This window comes from Nyctereutes procyonoides, unplaced genomic scaffold (genome assembly GCF_905146905.1).
Source record: "Nyctereutes procyonoides isolate TBG_1078 unplaced genomic scaffold, NYPRO_anot_genome, whole genome shotgun sequence".
NCBI lineage: Eukaryota > Metazoa > Chordata > Mammalia > Carnivora > Canidae > Nyctereutes > Nyctereutes procyonoides.
In genome coordinates this window covers 39666243-39691701 of record NW_026575136.1, presented here as the reverse complement: position 1 = coordinate 39691701, position 25459 = coordinate 39666243, and the positions used below count along the sequence as shown (strand labels likewise).

The 25459-nt window shown below is 41.3% G+C and overlaps 1 protein-coding gene across 11 annotated transcripts in view; it reads right to left on the bottom strand.

The window, feature by feature from the left end:
* Window positions 1–372: 372 nt before the first annotated feature.
* The window catches only part of ADNP2 (ADNP homeobox 2), a 32610-nt gene continuing 7523 nt past the window's right edge, over window positions 373–25459 (bottom strand). For 8 of the 11 annotated variants that reach the window (XM_055303026.1, XM_055303028.1, XM_055303033.1 and 5 more), the window contains 3 exons: window positions 24059–24179; window positions 9239–9328; window positions 373–5052 (listed from right to left, as the gene is read on the bottom strand). In XM_055303026.1, the coding sequence (XP_055159001.1) occupies window positions 1846–5052; window positions 9239–9328; window positions 24059–24166 (3405 nt within the window). In that variant the 5' untranslated portion in view covers window positions 24167–24179 and the 3' untranslated portion in view covers window positions 373–1845. Of the gene's footprint in view, window positions 5053–5770; window positions 6618–9238; window positions 9329–24058; window positions 24180–25459 lie in introns of those variants that run through there. The other 3 variants (XM_055303036.1, XM_055303034.1, XM_055303035.1) reach the window with 3 other exon arrangements.

The window sequence follows — 25459 nt, the reverse complement described above, 5'->3', positions numbered from 1 at the left end:
GGCAGGTGCCCCCCAAACACCAGCCTAAACCCTGACTTGCAGGACTAAAGACAGGTGGGCCAGCCGCCCCTCCAGCCCCACACACGGCAAACTGCCTACCAGCACCGCCAAACCTGGCCTCCAGTGCCCTGATCCCACCCAGCGCAGGCTCGACACAGGCCAAGTTCACAGCTACCCAACATCCACCTCGACCCTTAGGGGACCAGTGTTACAGACACATCAGGAACCTGCAGCCACACCTCTTATGGACAGTGGTATTAGCCTTCTGGGTTATGCTAACTTTCATAGTGACTATGGTTTTTTGGCAAATAAACGTGGTATCTATTTCCACATTTAGATTATTCTTGAGTCACAGTGACCTATCTGTTAAAAGAATTAAACAGTTCTGTTTGCAGTGGTATAACAAATTTTAATTCAAAATAGACACTCTGAAACAATAGGTTAAAAAAAAAATAAACTTCAACAAGCTCTTTTTGGATTTACAACAGAGTACACCAACAATCACAGACCAGTTTCACAACTGCCTCAAAAATGCACATTATAGCAATTACATGCAAGTATTCTATGTTTTAAAATCCATATGGTAACATTATCTTATTTCCAGAGACCGTCACATCCTCTTAGTATGCTGGACAAGTACCTCTGCCGTGTGTCGCCAGGAATATGATTTAAGGTCTAAACTGGCTGGTCTCCATTGCTGGTTCTGGTGCTCTGAGTTACTTGGGGGGTGGGAGGAACCGAGGGTTTAACTGCACAAAGCACAGGAACACAGTGGAGCTCTTTAGCTACCACGTCCCAGTAACGCACACAACTGGGCTGCAGGAGAGCCTAGAACAAATACGCTGTCCTCTAGGACACTGCAGAGAGTTAACATACCAACACAGAGACCACTCTCACCCTACTCACTTCGCTTTGTCCCCTGAAAACCCATGTCTACATTTCAGTTAGTATCCACACTCAGGGGTAAAAGTTTTATTCCTGAGTAACATGGTCCTTCCCTTTCACTGGTTTTTGAACAGTTAGGTTAGGAGGAGTTTGTGTGTGTTCAGCATTTATTCTAAAGGCACTAAAAATTTATTGTCTTACTTTTGAATGGAGAAATGACTTACCACCATATCAAAACGGGGAGAAGTCTACACTGAAAGTATTTCTGCACCTACTGAATTGCTTTATTTATAAAATAACTCTTATGAGCTAAATATAAATAGGCTTCAGGTTCAGTATGATTTTAACAAAGGAAAACATTTAGTTTTCTATGATTTGTAATAAAAAACAGCTGCTAGGATGAACTTGAAACAATCTAAGTCAAACTCATAGTCTAGTAAGCAAATACTTGCAGAGAAGGAACCAGCGTGAGTTAATGCAGTGCATCCTCAGGGCGCCCACCTCCCCAGGCTGTGTGCTCACTCTCTCAGCTCAGACACTCATCGCTGGCCGCTACCCATGAAGCTAACTGAGGACAGCAGCACAGATAATCAAGTATTCTGAAACAAGCTGAAATTTCCTTAAATGAAAACACAAACATACAGATTTCAGTTTCATCCTACGATACTGACACTACTGGGTAATAGGACGTGCATGAAGGTTCCAAGGATTTCATTTACATGACAGGGAAGAACTAAAAATACTTGTTACAAAATCAAACTGCAGGAAACAATAAATCTGAAAGAACTATTCACTTCTTTTATATAGAAGTCCTTCTGAGCACCTGAAATAAATCTATAAAGAGCAGCATAAGGACCACTGAAATTGATTAATTCAACATACAGTGAAGAAAATAACATTTTTAAATCTCAATTGAAAAAAAACACTAATTATCTAGTACTTTAGATTTCTTTTTTTTTTTTACAAGTTTTGTGGCTCATACTCAAAGTTCAACCTGTGTTTAACATTTTTAAGTTCAGACATATCAAAGCCTAAAAGTACAGAAGGCTTGTGATTTTTTATTGCTTTCATGCAAATATATCTTCTTTTCCCAAAAAATGAAGCCACATCGATTTTCCACACCCACAAGAGTGAAGAAAGAAGTTCTATTTCCTTTTTACTAGGATATGGTCTCTTGTGGAAATAATCTCTAAGAAATTGCTTTTTCTCTTCATAAGAACGGTCTTCATATTTTTTAGGGTTTAATGCTAAAATCTGAAGAGCGTCATCATTAACCAACGGCCCCCCCTCTGTCCTGATTTCATTCCTCTGTCTTTTAAAAGGCACCACACTTGCCACCTTTTCAGGAGCCAGGGCTGCATCACTGCTGATAACAAGAGGCCGCTCCTCTGCATCCCTCTGGTCTTCTGCCCCAAAGTGGCCATCAGGCAACTTTCTCTTTACAGAAAAACTAGTGTCATGGACCACCTCACCATTCAGTAAGAGCACTTCGCTGTTCTCAATAAAATTAGGCTGGATCTGGAGGTCTGAGCTGCTGTCCTTTGGAGCACTTCTGCAGCGCAGCAGGTGTATGGCAATGGCTGCCAGGGTCATGTTGCCAGTGTAGACTCCACAGCAGTGGATGCACTTGAACGCTGGGGATTTCAGAATGGTGTGGACCGTTGGCGTGATGTGGTGCCTATCCTTCAAATGAACCTCATAAGCCTCAGTCGTCACGAAGGTGCCAAAACAAAAGGGGCAAGTCAGTGCTTGTTTGCCAGGGCTCCCGGAGGCACCCTCTCCCTGGGGTCTCACTTTAATATACACGGGGACCAGGGACTTGGAGTGGATCCCAGCCAGTATTGCCAAATAGACCTCCCGCTCCCCAAGCTCTTCCTTTGGCAGAATGGTAATGAAATCAAGATGGGGAAACATCAGGTTGCCATTGGCATCGACATCCAACTGGAAACCTTTGTTACTATAGTCCACAGGTAACTTCTTCTTTCCCCGGTGCATAGTCCTGCTGTGCTCTGAAAGACCTTTAATGTCATGGAAAGTGCACGGACAGAACAGGCACCCCAGGCCGTGCATTAGCAAGTGATGGATGAGCTCTTCCTCGGACACTAAGCATTTACAAGAGAGACACCGAACTGTTTTCTCTCTCATCCACTTTAAAAATGGTGCACATGCTGCCAGCTTTTCAGGCTCCAGTTTTTCAGCAGATTTGGACTCGCTGTGCTTATGAGCCACTTCCATATGAACCTGGTAGACGTTGGAAGGGAAGAGCTCATTGCAAACTGGACAGGTTTTCCACTGCTTTGCTTGTTTGAGTGCCTGGTTCGCTTCTACCACAGACGGAGAGGCCTGAACAAACACACTCTGAGTGGCACTGACGAGCACCGGAGGGGAGGGCATGCTGGCCACAGAACTGGCCATCTGTGCAGCTGGGCCCGAAGGCAGGAGCTGGATGGGCATCTGGGAGGGAGGGACAGCTGCTACACCACCCGGAGGCACAGGCAAAGTGACAGACACAGGGGCAAGGGTATACGTGGGAATCCCGTTCACCTGCTTCCCTGTAGGGATGAGCTGTCTGAGAATAGAGCCCGACGTGAGGAAGGTGGTGTTCTGAGAAGCGCCAGGCCTAACTGGCTGACTTGCAGGCAGGATGTTGGTGCTCACAGACTGATTAAGTTGCAGGACCCCAGGCCTAACTGGCTGGCCTACGGGGAGCACTCCTGACATGACAGGCTGGCTAAGCTGAAGAACACCAGAATTAATACCCTGGTTCACAGGGAGGACACCTGACGATACTGACTGGTTGGGAGAAAGGAGCCCAGGAGCGACCACCTGGCCTGCAGGCAGCACCCTCAGTGGTACCGTCTGGCCAGGAGGGAGAACCCGGGACGGGACAGTCAGCCCAGTGGGGAGAACCCCTGATGGGGCCGTCTGGCCAATGGGGAGAACCCCTGACTGGACCACCTGGCCAGCAGGAAGAACCCCAGAAGTCGCTGTCTGTCCTGAAGGGATAACCCCAGCAGGGGTCATCTGGCCTGCAGGAAGGACCCCTGACGGGACAGTCCTACTCACAGAAATGACCCCTGGTGAGACGGCCTGAAGAACCCCAGGGGTGACCGATGGACTGACAGGAAGGACGCCAGGCCCAGCAGGTCTGCTGACTGAAAGAACGCCAGGCCCAACAGGCTGGCTAAGGGGTAAAGCTCCAGGGCGGATGGTCTGGTTTATAGGGAGGACACCAGTTCCAACAGACTTATTTATAGGTCCAACTGGCTGACTCAAGGGCAACACAGGAGGATTTGCTGACTGAGTAAGTGGGACTCCATGAGAAAGAAAGACAGGCTGAGGAGCAGAGGGAGGGAGAGGACTGGAGACTAGAGTCACGTGGGACTGCACCACAGCAGGCGGAGAGTGCGTGAGGCTTCCAGATGTGCCTGAGGCCACAGTCACTGGCTGGACCATGGTCTGGCTCTGACCATTCTGTGGCAAGGCAAGACGAAAGCAAGGGGATGTGGCTGTGATGCCTGGAGCGCTGCTGTTTGGTGGTGCAGCCAAAGGTGCTGCTGGTTTTGGAGCAATGTGCATTTGCTTCAAAAGTCCAGGTTTCTTAATATGTTCTGAAATCACGGACCTAAGTTTATTCTCCAAATCCCTGTGTATGTCTGATGTCAAAATATGATACATTAAAGCATCCTGGCTGCTGGCATTGGCATTGCACTTTTTACAATAATACTTGTCAGATGGTGGCATCTTCTCAGTAGAAAGGCTATCCTCAGTTTTGGGTTGCTCACCCATTTCCTCAGTTCGCAGGCCAAAGTAGGAGTTAATTAAGTAGTGAAAATGGGCTACCAGCACATGCTTCTTCATGCTGTAGTACAAAGTGTTTGAAAAGTTACATTTTAAACATGTAAAACTTATCACATCACTCCTAGATTTCGTTTCACCTAAAATATTTACTGTGTAGTTCTGGACTTTCCGAACAGGTGCATGAAACATTCTGAAGTGCCTTCCCACAGTTTTGGGTTGAGAAGAAAACACACAGTTTGGGCAAGGGATCACCAGCTCCTGATCAATTTCGTCTTCATGGTAACGATGTAAATGATTTTTGAATGAAGTAAGCACTTTTGTAGAGTATTTACAGAGGCTACAACAGTATGGCTTTGTTCGATATCTCTGTTAAAAGAAAACAAAGTCAAGCATGCTTTAATAAAAAAATCAGTTGCTACACCTTCTATAGTTCAAAACTATTCTTCTTCATTTAACGTGCTAGATAATTTAACACTATCACCCCTCACAGAACAGTGTTTTTTCTAAACCAGGGCAAGTTTTTTCTCAAAGGGCCAGAGAGTAAATAAATACTACCTCTATGCCAACTACTTGGTGCCACCATTGTAACACAAGAGCACCCACAGATAATATGCAAATCTACAAGCATGGCTTTGTGCCAATGAAATGACAGGCCCTAATTCAAATTTCATAGAAATTTCATGTTACAAAATAATATTCATTTCTTTCTTCTCAAACATCTGAAAATGTAGCAGCTACTCCTACCTGCAACCATGCACACAGAACCCAGCCCACAGCTCTGCCCCGCTGGCCCTTTGAACCCAGCTCCTAAACCACAACCCATTACTCCAATTGAAGAAATTCACTCAATTCTCTGAGAGAGAAAGCTAGTAAGTATTCCATTTCCCATAGCTCCAATGTTGTTTTTACTCCAAATTCTAAAACCTCTAGAATTTATCTGCAAATAACCTAACATGCAAACTGTTAAACACGTCATTACTTGCTTTTATTTCCCTCATTCCAGAGAGGAGCCAAATGACAGTGCTCACCACATCCAAGGGTCCCGTAAACTATGTGATAAAACCGTAAGAAAAGAGGGCTGTACCTAAAGCACGACGACAATCCTGAGGGAGCTCCAGGCCAGAACACAGACCAACGATGTAGTTTCTCTTTGGGGCAAACACAGGGGAATTCAACAAGCTTGGGGCATCTGTACAAGAGCTGGCCAAATGAGAAATGTGATGTTCTAACATCCAAAAATGTGCTGGTTGGTGAAGGTTTGAGGGTCACGAAGTCTCTGGTCTCATGAGTCTCCTCCAGATCCTAGAGCTGGTGAACCACCGACTGCCTGGCCCTCCTTTCACAGAGGAGGAAGGTAGACCTGGGCCAACTAATGCTTCACATGAGGGAAAGACCTGCTTGTCACACCACTTCTTGCTGGCCCTTCCTAACCGTGCGCTCTCATGTCCCCCCACAAACATTTTGTACTTTCCGTCACCCTCTCTCCTGTTCACACAGGTTTCCCTCCTACCAGAAGGCAGAGAAATCACTCAAGCATGTTCAACAACGTGGAACTGTATTCTCATCAATTAGCAATTTCCCAAGTTCTGGCATTTCTGATAGGATCTAGAATAAACCTAGGGCAACAGCCAACCCCATACCACAAACCAGAAAAAACAATAACCCATATTTCACTGATTCTAAAGACTTTTTCCCCCGATTTTACTATCTCAGAAATCTGGATACACTTTACAACTAATAGTTTAATGGTACAACTCAGTTTAAATGAAATATTGCTTTAGTTTTATTTAGAGGTTCATTAAAAAAATGGTGTGTCTCAGAACAGAGTCAATACTTTTGTAGTAACGGACGATAACAGATGGTGACTACACTTACCATGGCAAGCACTGAGAAATGTAGTTAACGAATGAATCACAGTTGTGCACCTGAAACTTGTAACACCGGATGTCAACGATACTTAAATAATACATCTTTTTTTTAGAATTTTTTATTTCTAAGTAATCTCTATCCCCAGCATGGGGCTAGAATTTACAACCCCTAATGAAGAGTTTAGTTTAGCTAGCCAGGTGCCCCAATAATACATTTTTTTTAACGGTACGTTTCATACTCAATGAAATACTGTAGTGAAAAACCAGTTAGTTAATGAAAATTACACTCAATGAAAGAGCCAACAGAAATCACTAAAGTTGCATGTTACTATTTTTGGGTCAGGGAAAGATTTCTTCAATATGAAAACATAAACATGATCCATAACTGGACCTCATTGAAGTAAGAAAGTTTCTGTTCTGTGAAAGACACTGTTTAAAAAGACAAGCCACTGGCTAGGAAATATTTGCAAATCTCATACCTAATAAAGGGCTTGTATCCCGAAAACACGTTGTAGGCATGTACAAGTCTCAATAATTTAAAAAAACAATTTTTAGCAAATGGGCAAAAGATTTGAACACTTTATCCAAGAGGGCATCCAGATGCCAAATAAACATATGGAAAGATGTTCAACATCATTAGGCAACAGGGAATTGCAAAGTAAAACCAGAGAAGGTGCCACTGCATACCTATTAAAATAGAAAATTAATGGATAAATCCATAAGCACCACAACCCAGACAGAATCAAGTCTAGTTTAAATGCAGAGTAACTTAGATGCAGATCACCCACACCACATCAGGGAAAAGCAAAATAGTATAGTCACTTTGAAAAACAGTTTGGCAGTCTGTTATATAGATAAATATAAAAAATAAATAAATAAAAAATAAAGATAAATATACACTTGTTTACCATATAGAGTCCAACAATTTCAATCCTAGGCCCTTACCCGGAAGAAATGAAAGCCTATGTTCCCATCAAAGTCCCCTGCGAAAGCCCTAGGAAGAGTGATCATTCAGAACAAGGTGAGTATGAGAGCTGGGCCCTCCTGGCAACAGAGGAAGAAAGATGACCGGGGCCAGATGCACAACAGTGCAGTGAGGAGGACTGGGTGCCAGCAGAAACCCTCACCCTGGACTGGGCACCATCCCCATCAGCCTGTGGCTGCTTCCTTATGTCCCATGCTAACTCAGCTCTGTCACCTGCTAGAACCTTAGCATGTCTCGGTCCCCAAAATCCAAACATCTAGCAAATCTCTGTTCTCAGAGCCCTTAAGAACCTCATTGCAGCCACATGCTCCAGCAGGAGCGCACATCTCTGCCGCCTCCTGAACGAAGAGGAGGTGCTGAACTAGCAGACAGCACAGTCCCTACCTCATTGGGCAGGGGTGGTGTTTCCAAATATGGAACCTAATCAACAAATTCAATCTCTACTATTTCATATGGTCATTTAACACTTTATGCTGAGGCCCTATTCACCCCCCAAAAAACAAGCCCCCTTAAGGGAAAAAAACTAACTTGAACCTATTTGTACCAGGCACTCAAAAAGTGTTTCTTGATGTAAGCTTAAATTAGGGCAGCCTGGGTGGCTCAGCGGTTTAGCGCAGCCTTCAGTCCAGCACGTGATCCTGGGGACCCAGGATCGAGTCCCATGTCAGGCTCCTCTGCCTGTGTTCTCTGCCTCCCTCCCTCTCTGTCTCTCATGAATGAATAAATAAAATCTTAAAAAAAAAAGAAAAAAAAAGAAAAGCTCAAATTATCTATTATACTGCATGTTACCTTTTGGGATTTTCTGAGAATTCAGAAGAGGAAAATCAATGACATGTAAGAAAAGATTCATGACGTCAAGGTCCTCAAAGCAAAAGGCATATCTGAACAGCCATGTGCTGTTCCAAGCAGAATAACCAAATCAAGGGGGCATCTTGTGTCTGGTGGTAAAGAGGGGTGTGGTGGGTCAAGGAGGGTAGGACACCAACAGGTGGGACACAAAACAGAGGCAGAAAAGTACAACTCATGAGGACAGTTGGCAACAGAAATGCTTTTAAAGAAATCTGTGACACAGCAATGATTGACTAGTAATAGGAAAATCTTTTTAAAGCCCAAAGTCCCAAGGCCAACATGGCTTGGACGAATGGAGGGAGAGAAGAAAGTGGACAGGTGGCAGAGTCAAATCTGGGACATGCGGAGTTTGGTACTGATGAAGGTGCTGATGTTATGGAGGGCTGGGTGGTAGGAACGGTTTTCCAGGAAAAAAACACTATTAAAGAATTTAGCTTGAATCTGCTTAGGTGTGATGTCTCAAATTATCATAAATTGTGTTTTTCATCTCAAAGATATTTTTAATTAAGCCTCCTGAAACCAGGATGAACCTTCATCATACGTAATGACACAGCAATTCTTTTTCCTCAGAAGAGTGATAAATCCAAGGCCCTTCTTGCATGAGTGGCCATCTTATGATCAACAAATCATAGTTTCACTGTATCTCATTATCAACCTTAGACACAGAAAACTCTCAAAGTAACAATGACTCTATACTATAAAGCATTTGTTGTTGGTTCTCCTTCCCTGAACTTTACATGCCTCCCCTTATACATCCATGATCCCAACACGTGGGATGTTCCTCAGAATTGAACCAACACTTACCCCCAACTTCTGAGGAAATATAAAAATCAAATACAAAAATACATACCACTTTCTTTCCAGAAGGTTCCCAGAGAGAAATATCTCCCCACGATGTGTTAAAAAAGTACTTCTCTCCTGGGTCAAAGCCTTTAAGGTCCTTTTAAAAGGGGAGAAAAAGAGATCGTTAAGCAATTTCAAGAGAAGGAAATATTTAATAACCTGAAGGGATTATTTTAGCTCCTAAGAAATCTGCATGGGAAAGTAAAATGAAAACACAGCCCATGAGCAAACTGTGGCAGAGCACTCATAAAGCATAAAAATGGAGGAAAAGGCTGAAATGATCTAAGTAAAAATTAAAGTTTTTAAATTATAGTTAAAAATTACAGTTTTATAAGTAGTAAACAGATGAGAAGAGCAAAGCTGCACGAGTGAACACCGTCTTCCGTCACTGGCAAGCACCTGGGAGGATTTGCCAGAGAATATGAAGTGGGAGGTCCCAGTGTGTGCCTGACCAAGGATACCCAGAATCAGCCCTGTTGTGTGGACAAGGAAGTGGACAACACAACAGAAAGTGGTGAGGAGATGGGTCAGACAGGACATGACACTGAGAACCAAAAAACCAGATGCAATGCAGTTCACACTGAACCTGAGTTAAACAAACCAAGTGTAAAACACATTTGGGGACATTGGAGACATGAATATGGACTGTCAGATAAAAAAGACATTTAATGACACAAGGATGGAAGGTAACTGAAAAGTACTACAAAAGCATCATCAATATGAGCTCACTGTGGCTCATGACACACACAAAGAAGACACTGAACAAGATGTTAACAGGTAGGAGTATGGCATTTTGAATTTTATTTTCTAAAGAAATGACCACCTGTATTTTCTAACTTTTACAGATTATATTGCAATTTTTATAATAATTAAAGACTTGTAACATAAAAAATTAGTTAAGCCAGATAATAATATAACAATTGCCTTCAAATATGCCTATCCTGGGGATCCCTGGGTGGCGCAGCGGGGTTTAGCGCCTGCCTTTGGCCCAGGGCGCGATCCTGGAGACCCGGGATTGAATCCCACATCAGGCTCCCGGTGCATGGAGCCTGCTTCTCCCTCTGCCTGTGTCTCTGCCCCCGCCCCCGTGACTATCATAAATAAATAAATTTTTAAAAAATTAAAATAAAAAATAAATTAAAAAAAAACAAATATGCCTATCCTAATACACTGCTTACCGAGTCCATTCAGAACTACAGAAAAGTACAAATTATTATAAGGATTTAAATTGGAAATAATGTATTCTGAGGTCTATAACATATATAGAAAATGTATGGTAACAGCAACACAAAGGCTAGAGTGGGAAACGGAAGCCTAGTATTGTAAGGTTCTTTTTTATTTTTATTTATTTTTTAAGTTATCTCTAACCCCTACATTGGGCCCAAACTCATAACCCCAAGATCAAGAGTCACACATTCCACTGACGAGAGCCAGCCAGGTGCCCCTTGTAGGGTTCTTAAATGTGAAGCAGTATATCAGAAAGGTAAACACACAGAGCTAATAAGCCAATAAAGGAGATACAATGGAATCATAAAAAATAGTCAAACCAAAAGAAAGCGGAGACAGAATAAAAAAACAGAAAAGACTAGTAAACAGCGAGACAGGACACTGAAACCCAAACCTATCAATAACCATGACTTAACACGAAATTAACAGGGGCAGGAAACTCCCCCTATGGTAAAGGGCAGTTAGTAAATACTGAGGGCTCTGCTCTCACAACCACTCAGTGCCACCACCATGCACAAGAGTAGCCATAAACACCAACAAGCATGGCTACATTCCAAGAAAGTCTATCTACAAAACAGACAGCAAGCCACCCTCCCTGGTCTCAATACTGAAATGTAGAGGCACATAAAACAAGACCCAATTATATGCTACCTACAGAAATCTCACTCTAAATATGAAGACACAGACAGGTTAAAGATAAAAAGATGGAAAGAGATGGGTCAGGTCACTCTCCCTAATCAAAAGACAGCTGGAGGAAATTACATTACATCACACAAACTAGGTTTCATGGAGGAAAAAAAGAATATCAAAATGGATAGGAAGTCACTTCATAATGGCAATAGGATCAATTTATTAGCAGAACAAAGCAATCCAAACAAGTATGCACTTCAGAGTAAGTACATGAGGCAAAAACTATTGAACTGAAAAGGTAAAGAATCAAATCCAAATTGATGGTTGGAGATGTCAATGCCCCTCTTTGCACAGTGAGTGTTAGAACACTTCCAGAAAAAACAGGAAAGATGGAGAGGACCAGACACCTGACCTAACACTAACAGACATCTCCACCCAACACCAGCAAACACACGTGAAACATTCCCAACACAGACCTTATCAGAGCCAGAAAGTCTCAATAAATTTAAAAGGACTAAAATAATCATTAAGTATGGCTAACTAACCCAAATTGAAACAGAAATCTGGAACTAAAGATGCCTAGAAAATCCCCAAATTCTAGATATTAAACAACATACTTCTAATCCATGGATAGAAGAAGAAATCACGAGCAAAAGTAGACAATATCTTAAAACTAAGTAAAAGTGGAAACACAGTAAATCAAATTTGTAGGATGCTTCTAAAGCAACACATAAAGGGAAACTTAGAGCATTAAGTGCTGAGGAAACAAAGCCCCATAACAAAGTCACTACAGTTCCTACAGATAAGTAAATGATGGGAACAACTCTATGCCAATAAATCTGACCACTTAAGCTGAAATGAATAAATTCCACAAAGAAGACAAACTACCAAAGCTCACTCAAAAAAAATTAGATAACATAATAGGCTGCTACTTGGTCAAGAAATTGAATTCATGGTTAAAAACCTTCCCACAGGGCAGCCCCGGTGGCTCAGCGGTTTAGCGCCGCCTTCAGTCCAGGGCATGATCCTGGAGACCCAGGATCGAATCCCACGTCGGGCTCCCTGCATGGAGTCTGCTTCTCCCTCTGCCTCTCTCTCTCTTTCTCTCTGTGTCTCTAATAAATAAAATCTTAAAAAAAAAAAAAAAAAAAACTTCCCACAAAGTGGGTGCCTAGGTGGCTCAGTCAATTAAGTGTCTGTCTCTTGATCTCAGCTCAGGTCGTGATCTCGGGACCCATGTGGGGCTCCACATTCATCAGGGAGTCTGCTGGAGACTCTCCCCCTGCCAATTCCCCCAGTCATTCTCTCTCTCTCTCTCTAAAAGATAAAACAAAAACAAAACTTTGCACAAAGAAAACTCCAACGCTAGATAGCTTTGTTACTAATTCCACTAAACATTTGCAGAAGAAACATTATCAATTGACAAACTTCTGGAAAATCTAAAGGGGAAGAAACAATTCCCAGTTCATTCTGAGGCCACAATTATCCTGACACCAAAACTAGACAAAGATATTACAAAAAAATAAAACTACACACCACAGCACTCATGCATATAGATACAAAAATAAAAAAAAAAATAGATACAAAAATCCTTAACAAAAATTTTGCAAATCAACATATAAAAAGAACTAAGAATTTCTCCCAGGAATACAGATTGCTTTAACAGTTTATTTGTTTGTTTTTAATATTATATTTATTCATGATAGACATAGAGAGAGACAGAGGCAGAGACACAGGCAGAGGGAGAAGCAGGCTCCATGCAGGGAGCCCGACGTGGGACTCAATCCTGGGACTCAAGGATCGTGCCCCAGGCCAAAGGCATGCGCTAAACTGCCGAGCCACCCAGGGATCCCCAGTTTGTTTGTTTTTTAAAGATTTTACCTAGGGACGCCTGGGTGGCTCAGTGGTTGAGCACATGAATAAATTAATAAAATCTTTATTTGTTTATATAAATAAATAAAATATTTTATTTATTTATGAGACACACACAGAGAGAGGCAGAGACAGAGGGAGAAGCAGGCTCCCTGTGGGGAGCCCAATGTAGGACTTGATCTGGGGACCCCAGGATCACGACCTGAGCCGAAAGCAGACACTCAACCACTGAGCCACCCAGGAACCCTAACAGTTTATTTTTAAAAAAGAAAATCAAACTATGCTATTCACTATATTAGGCTTTAAAAAGATAATTATCTCGACACAGAAAAATCTCTTTCACCAAGGTAGGAACTTCCTAACCCTGAAAGAGGGATCTATGAAGAACAGGCAGCTAACAATGACATCGTTGGCTAACATCATGAACATTCTTACTGCTACTGTAAACTCTATTTCAAAGATTTTTTAAAAACCAACACTACCAAATGGTAAGGGGTACAAGTGAAACCCTCACACTACTGGAGGGAGTGTGGAATCATACAATGGCCATTTCCTATAAAACTAAACAGATGTTCTCAAAAATACTTCTATAAGAATATTCATAAGGAGAAGCTTATTCATAATAACCAAAAGTGGGAACAGCCTAGGTGTCCACCACCAAGAGAAAGGACCAATAAACTAATCCGTTCATGTGATGGAGTACTGCAACCACACAGAATCTTTCACAGGAGTACATCGAAATCTCATTCCCATAAAACTGTAAAAGAGGCAAATCTATTCCATAGTACAAAATTTCAGAACACTGGTAGCCATGGAGTGGGGGCAGGGACTGACTAGAACAGAGCTTGAGGAAAACCTTCCAGACTGATGGAATTGTCTTCTATCCTGATGGGAGACTTGTATTACAGTAGGATTTGCACATCAAAAATCATCACCTGCAAAAACTTAAGTGCATTTCACAGCATATAAATTCCTTCCCCCTCCCAAAAAAACTAACACTAAACTCTACTGACACATACTGAAAGAGTACAAGGGTAGAATGTACTGCTGCTGCAACTTTCTTTGAAATTCATCAAAAAATAAGATAGAATGATGGGCTAAATACAAATACATAATTCTTAAACATACATAGTTTATGTATACATATATGTAACTTACAGATGATGATTTATATATATACACACACACATCTATGTAATGTTGATTTTACAGAAATTAGGTGGTAGATAGTTGGGTTTTCTTTTAGGCTTAAATTTTTCATAAGAAAATACTGGAAAAGAAGAAAGACAGCAATGTTTTGTCACAGAAGAGATAAGGGAAGATTTAAAGGAAGCAGTGCTTTCCAACACCAGTTGCAGGAAAAAAAAAAAAGAGCTAGTTAGAAAAAAATTATTAGGAAATAAATAGAAGATACTAAAAACATTTCAATATGCTTTTATAGATAAGATGTAGAAACAGGTTAAACTTTTGAACATCTGAGCAGCCCCGGTGGCCCAACGGTTTAGCGCCGCCTTCAGCCCACGGTGTGATCCTGGAGACCCAGGATCAAGTCCCACATCAGGCTCCCTGCATGGAGCCTGCTTCTCCCTCTGCCCCCCACCCCTCTCTTTCTCATGAATAAATAAATAAAATCTTAAAAAATAAATAAAAAATTTAAAAAAATAAACTTTTGAACATCTCTTTATACATACATAGGTCTCTAAAGCATGCCTGCCATCAAGGGTGGGTTCAGGACATGACAATTTGTAAGCACTGATTTAATGTCTCAATCTAATATCTGACTTGATGCACAGAACTTAAGTGTAGGGTCACCCTCAGAAATGGTCACTCTGAACAGGGCAGCAAAGAAAGAAATATGATACAGTGAGGAACCAAGAATAAATACCTAAATAAACAGAAAGACACTCTATATTCATGGGTGTGGATATTGTTAAGATATCAGTACTACCCAAAGTGACCTATAGCACAATCCCTAACGAAATTCCAAGTCTCTTTTGCAGAAATGGATTACTCAATCCTCAAATTCATATGGGACTGCAAGGGGTCCCAAATATCCAAAACAATACTCAAAGAAAAAAAATAATAAAGTTGGAAGATTCACACTTTTCAAAACGTACTACAAAGGTAAAATAATGATTAGTGTAGGGGCACCTGGCTGGCTCATTCTACAGAGCATGTGACTCTTGATCTTGAAGCTGTGGGTTTAAGCTCCAGGTTGGGTATAGAGATGACTTAAAAATATAATCTTCAAAAAAAAAAAAAAGTGTAGTACCAGCAAAAGGACAGACATACAGAGTGATGGAATAGAAGAGACAGCAGAAATAAACCCAAACATCCAAGGCCAAATGATTTTTGACAAGGATGCCAAGTCCATTCAATGAGCGGAAAATGGTCTCTTCAACAAATGGTACTGGAACACTGAATTTCCACAGGCAAAAGAACAAAGCTGGACTCCTACTTCACAACACATTCAAAAATTAATTCAAAATGGTTCAACAATTTTTTTTTGGTTCAACAATTTAAACGAAAAGAAATACAACCATAAACCTCTTAGAAGAAAACATACAAAAGAATCTTCATGACTGGATTTGGTAATGGATTCTCAGATATGCTATAAAAAGTACCAGCAACAATAACAAAAATAGGTAAACTGGACTTTATCAAAATTTAAAATTTTTGTGCATTGAAAGATACTATCAAGAAAGTCAAGAGGGACGCCTAGGTGGCTCAGCGGTTGAGCGTCTGTCTGCCTCTGGCTCAGGGCATGATCCCGGGGCCCTGGGATCAAGTCCCACCCTCAGGCTCCCTGCATGGAGCCTGCTTTTCCCTCTGCCTCTCTCTCTCTCATCAATAAATTTTTAAAAAATCTTAGAAAAAAAAAAAAAGAAACTCAAAAGAAACCAACAGAATAGGAGAAAATATCTGCAGATCACATCTAATAAGAGTTTAATATCCAAAATAACTGCAATTCAACAATGGAAAGACAAATAATCCAATTAAAAACTGGGCAAAGGATTTAAACAGAAATCTCTTAAGAAATACAAATGACCAAAAAGTACATGAAAGATGCTCAACATCCTTAGCCACCAGATGGCAAACAAGCAGGGAGAGAAACAGGAAGATGAAAAAAGGGAGAAAATAGCAAGTGTTGGCAGGAACGTGGACAAAGTTGAGTCCTCACTCTCTGCTGACAGGAGTGGAGAAGGCTGAAGCCAGCATGGAAACAGGTTGGTAGTTCCTCAAAAAGCTAAATATGAAATTATCACATGACCTAGCAATTGTACTCCTAAGTATATACTAAAAAAAACTGAAAACAGGCTCAAATAGATACTTGTATGCCAAAGTTCACTGTAGCATCCTTCACAAAAGCCAAAACATGGGATCAACCCAAATGTCTATCAAGAGATGAGCTGTTCAACAAAATGTGGTGTATCCATACAACGGATGCGATTTAGCCATAAAAAGGAATTACATTTTGAGACATGCTACAACATGGATGAAGCTTGAGAACATTAACATAAGTGAAATAAGCCAGACACAAAAGAACTACGCTTACATGAAACATCCCTAACAGGCCAACCGTGGAGCTAGGGTAGATTACGGGTTAGCAGGGGCTGGGGGGTTGGGGGGGGGCGGGTTGGACGGGTGGACAGGGACTATCTCATGCTTAGTTTGAGGTGATAACTTTGGGAACACAGCAGACTCTTAAACAACAGAGGTTTGAACTGCATGAGTCCACTTCTACACAGATTTTTTTCTCAATGAATATACATAAGTTTCATAAACATATTTTCTCTTATGATTTCTTTTTTTTTTAATTTTTATTTATTTATGATAGTCACAGAGAGAGAGAGAGAGAGAGAGAGAGAGAGGCAGAGACATAGGCAGAGGGAGAAGGAGGCTCCATGCACCGGGAGCCCGACGTGGGATTCGATCCCGGGTCTCCAGGATCGCACCCTGGGCCAAAGGCAGGCGCCAAACCACTGCGCCACCCAGGGATCCCAGCTCTTATGATTTCTTAACATTATTTCTCTAGGGATGCCTCAGTGGCTCAGCAGTTGAGCACCTGCCTTTGGCTCAGGATATGATCCCAGATTACTGGGTTCGAGTCCCACATTGGGCTCCCTGCATAGAGCTTGCTTCTCCCCCTGCCTGTGTCTCTGCTTCTCTCTGTGTCTCTCATGAATAAATAAATAACATCTTTAAAAAAAATTTTTTTTTCTCTAGCTTACTTTATCGTAAGAAGACAGTATATCACACATATAACATATGTGTGCTGACTGCCAATGCTGTCAGTAAGGATTCTGGGCAACAGTGGACTAGTAGTAGTTAAGTTTGGGGGAGTCTAAAGTTATATCCAGGTTTGAGTGTGCAGAGAAAAGATGGCTGGTGCCCCTAGCCCTCCTGGATGTGCAGGCGTCAACTACAGATAGTGCAGATAGTCACAAAACAGTGTGAATATGATTAACGCTAATGTACTGTGTACTTAAAAATGGGAAAGATGGCAAATTCTTTATTATATATATTTTATTCTAATAAAAACATCTTTAAATATGGTTGGAAGATATTAGAGAAAAAAGCAACATATTTCATTACTTACTTTATATTGATTTCATACTGAAATATTTTTAATATATGGTTAAGTAAACTAAATTATTAAATATTAAAAAAAAATCTGGGGCACTTGGGTATCTCGATTGGTGAAGTGTCTGCCTTCAGCTCAGGTCATGATCCCAGAGTTGTGGGTCTGACACCAGCGAGGGCTGACTCCAGGGACACAGGCCTAGTGCAGCCAGGGTTTAACACTCTGTTTTCACCATCTTGAAATTGTTAATAATTTTACATTTAAGTTAAACTCTAATAGGATAATAGAGCACCACTGGGGCACCTGGGTGGCTCAGTGGTTGAGCATCTGCCTTCAGCTCAGGTCATGATCCCAAGGTCCTAGGATCGAGTCCCACATCAGGCTCCCTGTGGGAAGCCTGCTTCTCCCTCTGCTTCTCTTGGTCTCTTTCATGAATAAATAAATTTAAAAAAAAAGACCATGAGCACATTTTAGGAGCTTGGAGCTCCAGCTCATGCATGGTCCTACCCTCCAGTATTCCTGGGAAAGATTCTGTCCCTGCTCTGTCTCCCACTCACCCAACACCCTCCTCTCAGCCCCCATCCTACAACCACTCCCTCTGTCCTCCACAACGTGGGGCAATTAGCACACTGTCAGGAAGTCCACATCCCACGGTCACCTCCCATGGCAGCCTAGCACAGGCTGGGGCAGGGAAGGAGGCAAGGTGGGGACCTGGAACCCTGCCAGGCTCCAGGTACCATAAGCATCCCAGCACAGAGGCTCCTCTCCCTTGGGAGCCGCCCACATGCTGTGGGTTGGGACAACAGGCCTGTGGGCCAGCGCAGGTCCACATTTTCACTGTGCCCAACACCCTGTAAACTAAAGAGCCAGCCCATATTTAACTGACCAAGTGTTAACTTTCAAAAAAATCAAGAGACTCTAATGAGTAGCAGGGTTTAGAACTACTTTTAAAAAAGAAGATAAGGTTCTTGGAAGAGTCTCTCTTCCCTCAAGTTCATTTTTCTCAGAGAGGCTTTCAACAAGAGTTGTATAGCCTAAAATCTGAGGTCCTAACTCTTGGGACAATTAGAGAAGGCAGAGTGACATCTCACTGAAATCTGAAATGCTGGCTGGGTAAGAAGTAGAAAGCAGCATGGACAGGTGTTCCCTCAGCTCCTTCCATTCCTGGAAGCCCCAGTCTGCCAGTAAATTCCCTGTTGCTCAACTTGGTCTAGTGTTGGTTTCTGCTGCTTGAAACCAAGAAATTCTAAATACTCTGGGGGATTAGGAACAAATGCATCTGACATGGAAAATAATTCTTTTTTTTTTTTAGAGAATTTTTTTAAGCTTTTTTTTTTTTTATTTATTTATGATAGTCACAAAGGTAGAGAGACAGAGACAGAGACATAGGCAGAGGGAGAAGCAGGCTCCATGTACCGGGAGCCCGACGTGGGATTCGATCCCGGGTCTCCAGGATCGTGCCCTGGGCCAAAGGCAGGTGCTAAACCACTGCACCACCCAGGGATCCCGAAAATAATTCTTAATATGAAATTCAGTGAAAAGACAAAACAAAGCTAGTATCTTAGTTTGATCTCTCCCACTTATAAAAAAAAAATCTAGATAGACATACAAAAATATTAACAATGGGGGAGATTTTGGGTAACGGCTTACAAATGAGTCTTCTTGTATCCATGTTTCTGCATATATTTTCTTATTTTTCTAAACTGAACTTCACATAGCTTAAATTTTAAACAATTTTATAAAACACAGAACTATAGTTTTAAAAAAAAAAACTTTCCCCCAAAAGAATTTGCAACACTTAACCTAAGAGTTTAACTAACCTAATAGTTGTACACCGTTCAAATCTCTCAATTTTCTTTTTTTTTTTTTAAGATTTTATTTATTTATTCATGAGAAACACAGAGAGAGAGGCAGAGACACAGACAGAGGGAGAAGCAGGCTCCTCACAGGGAGCCCGACGTGGGACTTGATCCCGAGACCGGGATCACGCCCAGAGCCAAAGGCAGATGCTCAACCACTGAGCCACCCAGGCGTCCCTAAATCTCTCAATTTTCCCTTGAGAAGTATGTACGCTTCTATGTCAGCACAGTCAAGAAAGTAAACAAGCCTTGAACAAATTCAGATGAGTAAACACATTCTTAGGCTGACTAATAAGGAAGCAAAAGTCAGTGAGGAATATTTTCTATACAAAGTCAAAAACAAGGACACTAGGATGAAAAACTTTAGTTATTACTGATGTTTTATCTAAGAATAAAACAAAACCAATTTTGGAACAGAATTCCATTCAAAAAGTGAATTCATATTCAAGGAGATGCAAGAAAGACATGACAACTAAAGGCCATGCCTGCTCCTAGACTGGGCCCATCATGGACCTGGAGGAGCTATAAATGATCAGACAAGATAAAAATACCAGTTTACTTGAGCTGACAATCACCCTGTGTTAACGTAAGAGACTGTCCTTATTCTTAGAAATCACACATGTGAAGTATTACACACACACACACACACACACACACACACACACACACACACAAGTGAGCCAACGTTAAACCAAACAGAATAAAATGAGAATGGTTAATCTGGTTAAAGGGTAATGTGTTTCTGAGTTCACTCGGCCTGGTTTGATGTGGATTGATCAATTTGGTTGTGGTTTTAAATTCCAGATTCCTGGAATACCCTTTCTAATTCTTTCCACTAGGTAATCCTACTCGTTCTTTAAAAACAAAAACAGTTCCAATCTCACCTCCCTAAAGGCCACACAAGCCCCCCAAGCCAGAAGTGACAGTTCTGCCAGTGTGTCTCTGAGCTCCTGCTCAACTGCCTCCCTCTCCTGGGTAACGACCCTAGTGCCCTCATCTCTACAGTCCTTCACTGGAGTAAGGACACAGGCCCAAAGGCCTAAAGAGGAACTGATTTGCCCAAGGGCACATAATTAGCTAAGAGACAAGATTAAAATAAAAGGCAAGATTAAAAACAAGGCATCCCAGTGACCTAAGGGTACTCTCAGTCTGATATCTTCAGGGTTCGCTTTCTGAGCATCACCATGTACACCACATGCCAGGCACCACTATAGGAGGTTCCCATATATTATCATTTGAAATACCCTGTATCTATATACATACACTTGTGTTCTTAGCTTATTTATATATTCTCTACAAATACTACTTCAATACATGTACTTGCTGCAATAAAATGATTTATAAGAAAGTTATAAAAAATTACTTATAAGGTCATTCAGATGATTAAATATTTCTCAGATAAATGTGGTCTTCATTCAGAGTTCCTGAAAATGCTTCAAAACCATAAAGGTGACTTGTAGACCCTGCCCAAGGGGGTCATTCTGTTGTATGTACCCAAGGGTACATACAGTTGGTTCCCCAGAGGACCGATCACATTATTTGAGGATTGGAGCCTTCTGGGGAAGGGAGGGGGGCTGGAGGTTGAATCAGCCAATGACTTAATCAATTCTACTAATGAAGCCTCAGTAAGAATTTTATTCCCTGCTTTGGTGAGCTTCCACACTTGGGAAACCAGAACCCCTGGTGTTGTATCAGAACTGGGTCCAGGAACTTTATAAGACTTATCTGTTACTAATGGACTATGTCTCTCTCTCTCTCTCTCTCTTTTTTTTTTTTAAAGATTTATTTATTCATGAGAGACACAGAGAGAGAGGCAGAGGGAGAAGCAGGCTCCTTGCAGGGAGCCCAATGTGGTACTCAATCCCAGATCCTGGGATCACGCCCTGAGCTGAAGGCAGACGCTCAACTGCTGAGCCATCCAGGCATCCCTGGACTATGTCTCCTATTTATCTGCTTAATTTTGTCTCCAAATAATGGCCTTGCTTTCTTAAACCTCATGCATAAAATGACTTATAAACAGAGATGCAGCTGGGGATTTACCCAAAGATACAGATGCAGTGAAATGTCGGGACACCTGCACCCCGATGTTTCTAGCAGCAATGTCCACAATAGCCAAACTGTGGAAGGAGCCTCAGTGTCCACCAAAAGATGAATGGATAAAGAAGATGTGGCTTATGTATACAATGGAATATTACTCAGCCATTAGAAATGACAAATACCCACCATTTGCTTCGATGTGGATGGAACTGGAGGATATTATGCCGAGTGAAATAAGTCAATCGGAGAAGGACAAACATTATATGGTCTCATTCATTTGGGGAATATAAAAAATAGTGAAAGGGAATAAAGGGGAAAGGAGAAAAAAATGAGTGGGAAATATCAGAAAGGGAGACAGAACATGAGAGACTCCTAACTCTGGGAAACGAACTAGGGGTGGTAGAAAGGGAGGTAGGCGGGGGGGGTGGGGGAGGTGACTGGGTGACGGGCACTGACGGGGGCACTTGATGGGATGAGCACTGGGTATTATTCTATGTTGGCGAATTGAACACCAATAAAAAATAAATTTATTAAAATAAATAAAATAAAATAAACAGAGATGCAAAGAACTCCAAGGTTCTCTCACTGTAAGACTGTTCCTAAGCAGTATGATCTACCCAAGGTTTCCACTTATATCTCCCCCATCCTTTTATTTGCAAATGGACTTTCAGTCATAGTCTGTTATTAAAAGTACTGTTTCTATTTTTGTTCATTCAAAAAATATTTATTAAAAATATAGATGTATCTGTTACACACCTATGCGCCAGACCATAATTCTGATCACAGGTAATACCATCGATGAACAAAACAAGAGGTCCTTGTCTTCTTTCATTCAAGTGGGGGAGAAAGATAATAAAATAATATCAGGTACCATGAGAGCTCTGAAGTACAACAGAGTTGGTAAGCCAGGAGAGCACAGTGAAGGCAGCATTTCAGAGGGAAGAGCTCTCTGAGGTGGCAATGTCTCAACAGAAAATTACCTGCAACCTTTTAGAAATTAGTATTTGTCTACATGAGGGCAAAAATAAATTCTGGCCATTAATGAGGATCCTGGTAATTATTAGTCTTTCAGTATTAGGCCACCTTTTTATAAATAAAATCAATCTGGCTAAAAGTCTGAGATTTGAAAATTAAGAAACCAAACCCTTCCGAGGCCAATACTGTGAACTGAATTGTTCACAAGTCTAAAAACAAAAGTCAAAGTAGACACGGTCCTTATTTCGATAGTTATGAATAAAACAAACATGCACAGAACTACCAATGGCTTTAAGAATACACATCAAGCCTCACTCCACAATTTCTATTTCTTAACTTGAAAATATATAGCTGGCAATAGAGCCTCAAGTTAATAAGAAAGGAGAAAATTAAAAGAACATAACTTATCAGAGTATGTGACCTTAATTTTTAAACTTTTGTTAAAATTACATATATTAAATTCACAAAGCAGAAAAGCCCCATCACATGAATCCCCATTTGGTAATTACTCCAACCATCTAGGGAGTTAAGTCAGGGTCTGCTTCGGCTAAAATAACAAATAATTCAACACATTCCCTTCGAAGATCAAAAACAAACATATTTGATAACTAGTAACTATAAAAAACACCACCTAAAAGTAACTTTTAAAAACTTGAATAGGGATCCCTGGGTGGCGCAGCGGTTTAGCCCAGGACGTGATCCTGGAGACCCGGGATCGAATCCCACGTCGGGCTCCTGGTGCACAGAGCCTGCTTCTCCCTCTGCCTATGTCTCTGCCTCTCTCTCTCTCTCTCTCTCTGTGTGTGTGTGACTATCATAAATAAATAAAAATTAAAAAAAAAAAAGACTTTAAAAACTTGAATAGCTTAAAATAGCTCACTTTAAGAAAGACATAAAAGAATACTTCTTGGGCAGCCTGGGTGGCTCAGCTGTCTATTAGCACCGCCTTCAGCCCAGGGCGTAATCCTGGGGATGCAAGGTCGAGTCCCATGTCAGGCTCCCTGCATGAGACCTGCTTCTCCCTCTGCTCTGTGTCCCTGCCTCTCTCTCTCTCTGTCTCTCATGAATAAATAAATAAAATCTTAAAAAAAAAAAAAAAAAAAAAAAGGCAGCCCAGGTGGCTCAGCGGTTTAGCGCTGCCTTCAGCCCAGGGACTGATCCCAGCACGGGATCGAGTCCCACATCAGGATTCCTGCATGGAGCCTGCTCCTCCCTCTGTGTCTCTGCCTCTCTCTCTCTCTCTCTCTCTCTCTCTCTCTCTCTCTCTCTGTGTCTCTCATGAATAAATAAATAAAATCTTAAAAAAAAAAAAAGATTATTTCTTGCAGGGCTGGTTTAGTGTCACAAACTCTTGTTAGTTTTCATCTAGGAAGCTCTTCATCTCTCCTTCTATTCTAAATGACAGCCTTGCTAGACAGTATTCTTGGCTGCAGATTTTTCCCATTTAGCACCTTGAAATAAGAACTAATGATGGTCAAAAAAAAAAGAACTAATGATGCTCTCAAGCAGTCATCTGAAATACAAGCAATTTCCACCTTGAGGAACCTTACTCATTCCTCAAACACTCTCAAATCACCTCCATAAAGCCAACCCTACATCACTGATATACTGTCTTCTCTTAATCTCACTTATGGACTCTTACCTTCAGCAATTCCTTGCAGCTGTCGAGCCCAATATCCACAAGAATGCCTTTCACCTTTTTTCGTACCTTCCTGATGTTGTCAAGATTTTCCACAGGAATTTGAAACATTTTTTAATTTTTCCTTGAAAAAAGAAAAAAGAAAAGAAAACTGAGTACCTATATCTACATCTACATATTTAACAGAGCTGGCAAACTAGTAAGTAATTTTCAGGGTGCCTGGGTGGCACAGTCCAGTTGGTTGTCCGACTCTTGGTTTCAGCTCAGGCTGTGACCTTGGGGTCTTGAGATGGAGCCCCACATGACGCTCCATGCTCGGCATGGAGTCTGCCTGAGGCTCTCCCCCTCTGCCCATCCCTACCTCACACACATGCATGCTCAAATCCTCTCTCAAATAAATAAATCTTAAAAAAAAAAAAGAGTAATTTTCAACAAATTATGCTAGGACAACTACATATCCACATGCCAAAGAATGAAGTTGGGACTTTCCTTTCATCACACAAAAAAATTAACTCAAAATGTATCATACGTCTCCATGTAAGAGCTTAAACTTTGAATCTCTTAAAAGAAAATGGGCATAAATTTTCATGGCCTTGGGTTTGGCAATGGACCCTTAGATAAGCACCAAAAACCAACTAATAAGTAAAGAAAAAGAGATAAGTTGGATTTCATCGAATATAACACTTTTACACCTCAAAGGAAACCATCAAAAAAGCAAAAAGAAAAAAAAAAAAGCAAAAAAGAAACCGCAAAACAAGAAGAAACATTTGCAAATCATATTTCTGATCAGGAACTTACATCCAGAATATATAAAGAAAACAACTCTTATAACTCAATAATTAAAAGACAACCCAACTTAAAAATGGGCAAAAGAGGGGCACCTGGGTGGCACTGCCAGTCAAGTATCCACCTCTTGGTTTCAGCTCAGGTCGTGATCTCAGGGTCGTGAGATGGAGCCCCACATCAGGCTCTGTGCTCAGTGTGCTTGAGATTCTCTCTCCCCACCTTTGCCCTTCCTGCTCATACTCTCTAAAAAAAAATAATAAATCTTAAAAAAAGAAGAAGATGGGCAAAAATTTGAATATTTCTCCAAAAATAATATACAAATGGCTGTTAAGCACATAAAAAGATGCTAAACAACATTAGCTGTGGGAAAATGAAACTCAAAACCACAGTGAAATATGTAACTTTATACCTACTAAGAGGACTATAATATAAAAAAAAAAAACAAGAAGAAAAAAGGAAAAACACAAGTGTTGGAAAGGATGTGGAGCAACTGAATCTCTCATATGCTGTGGTAGTTAAAGTAAAACAGTGCAGCCACTTTGGAAAACAGTCTGGCAGTTCCTCAAAAGATGAAATATATAGGTGTTATATGAACCATCAATTTCACCCAAGAGAAAT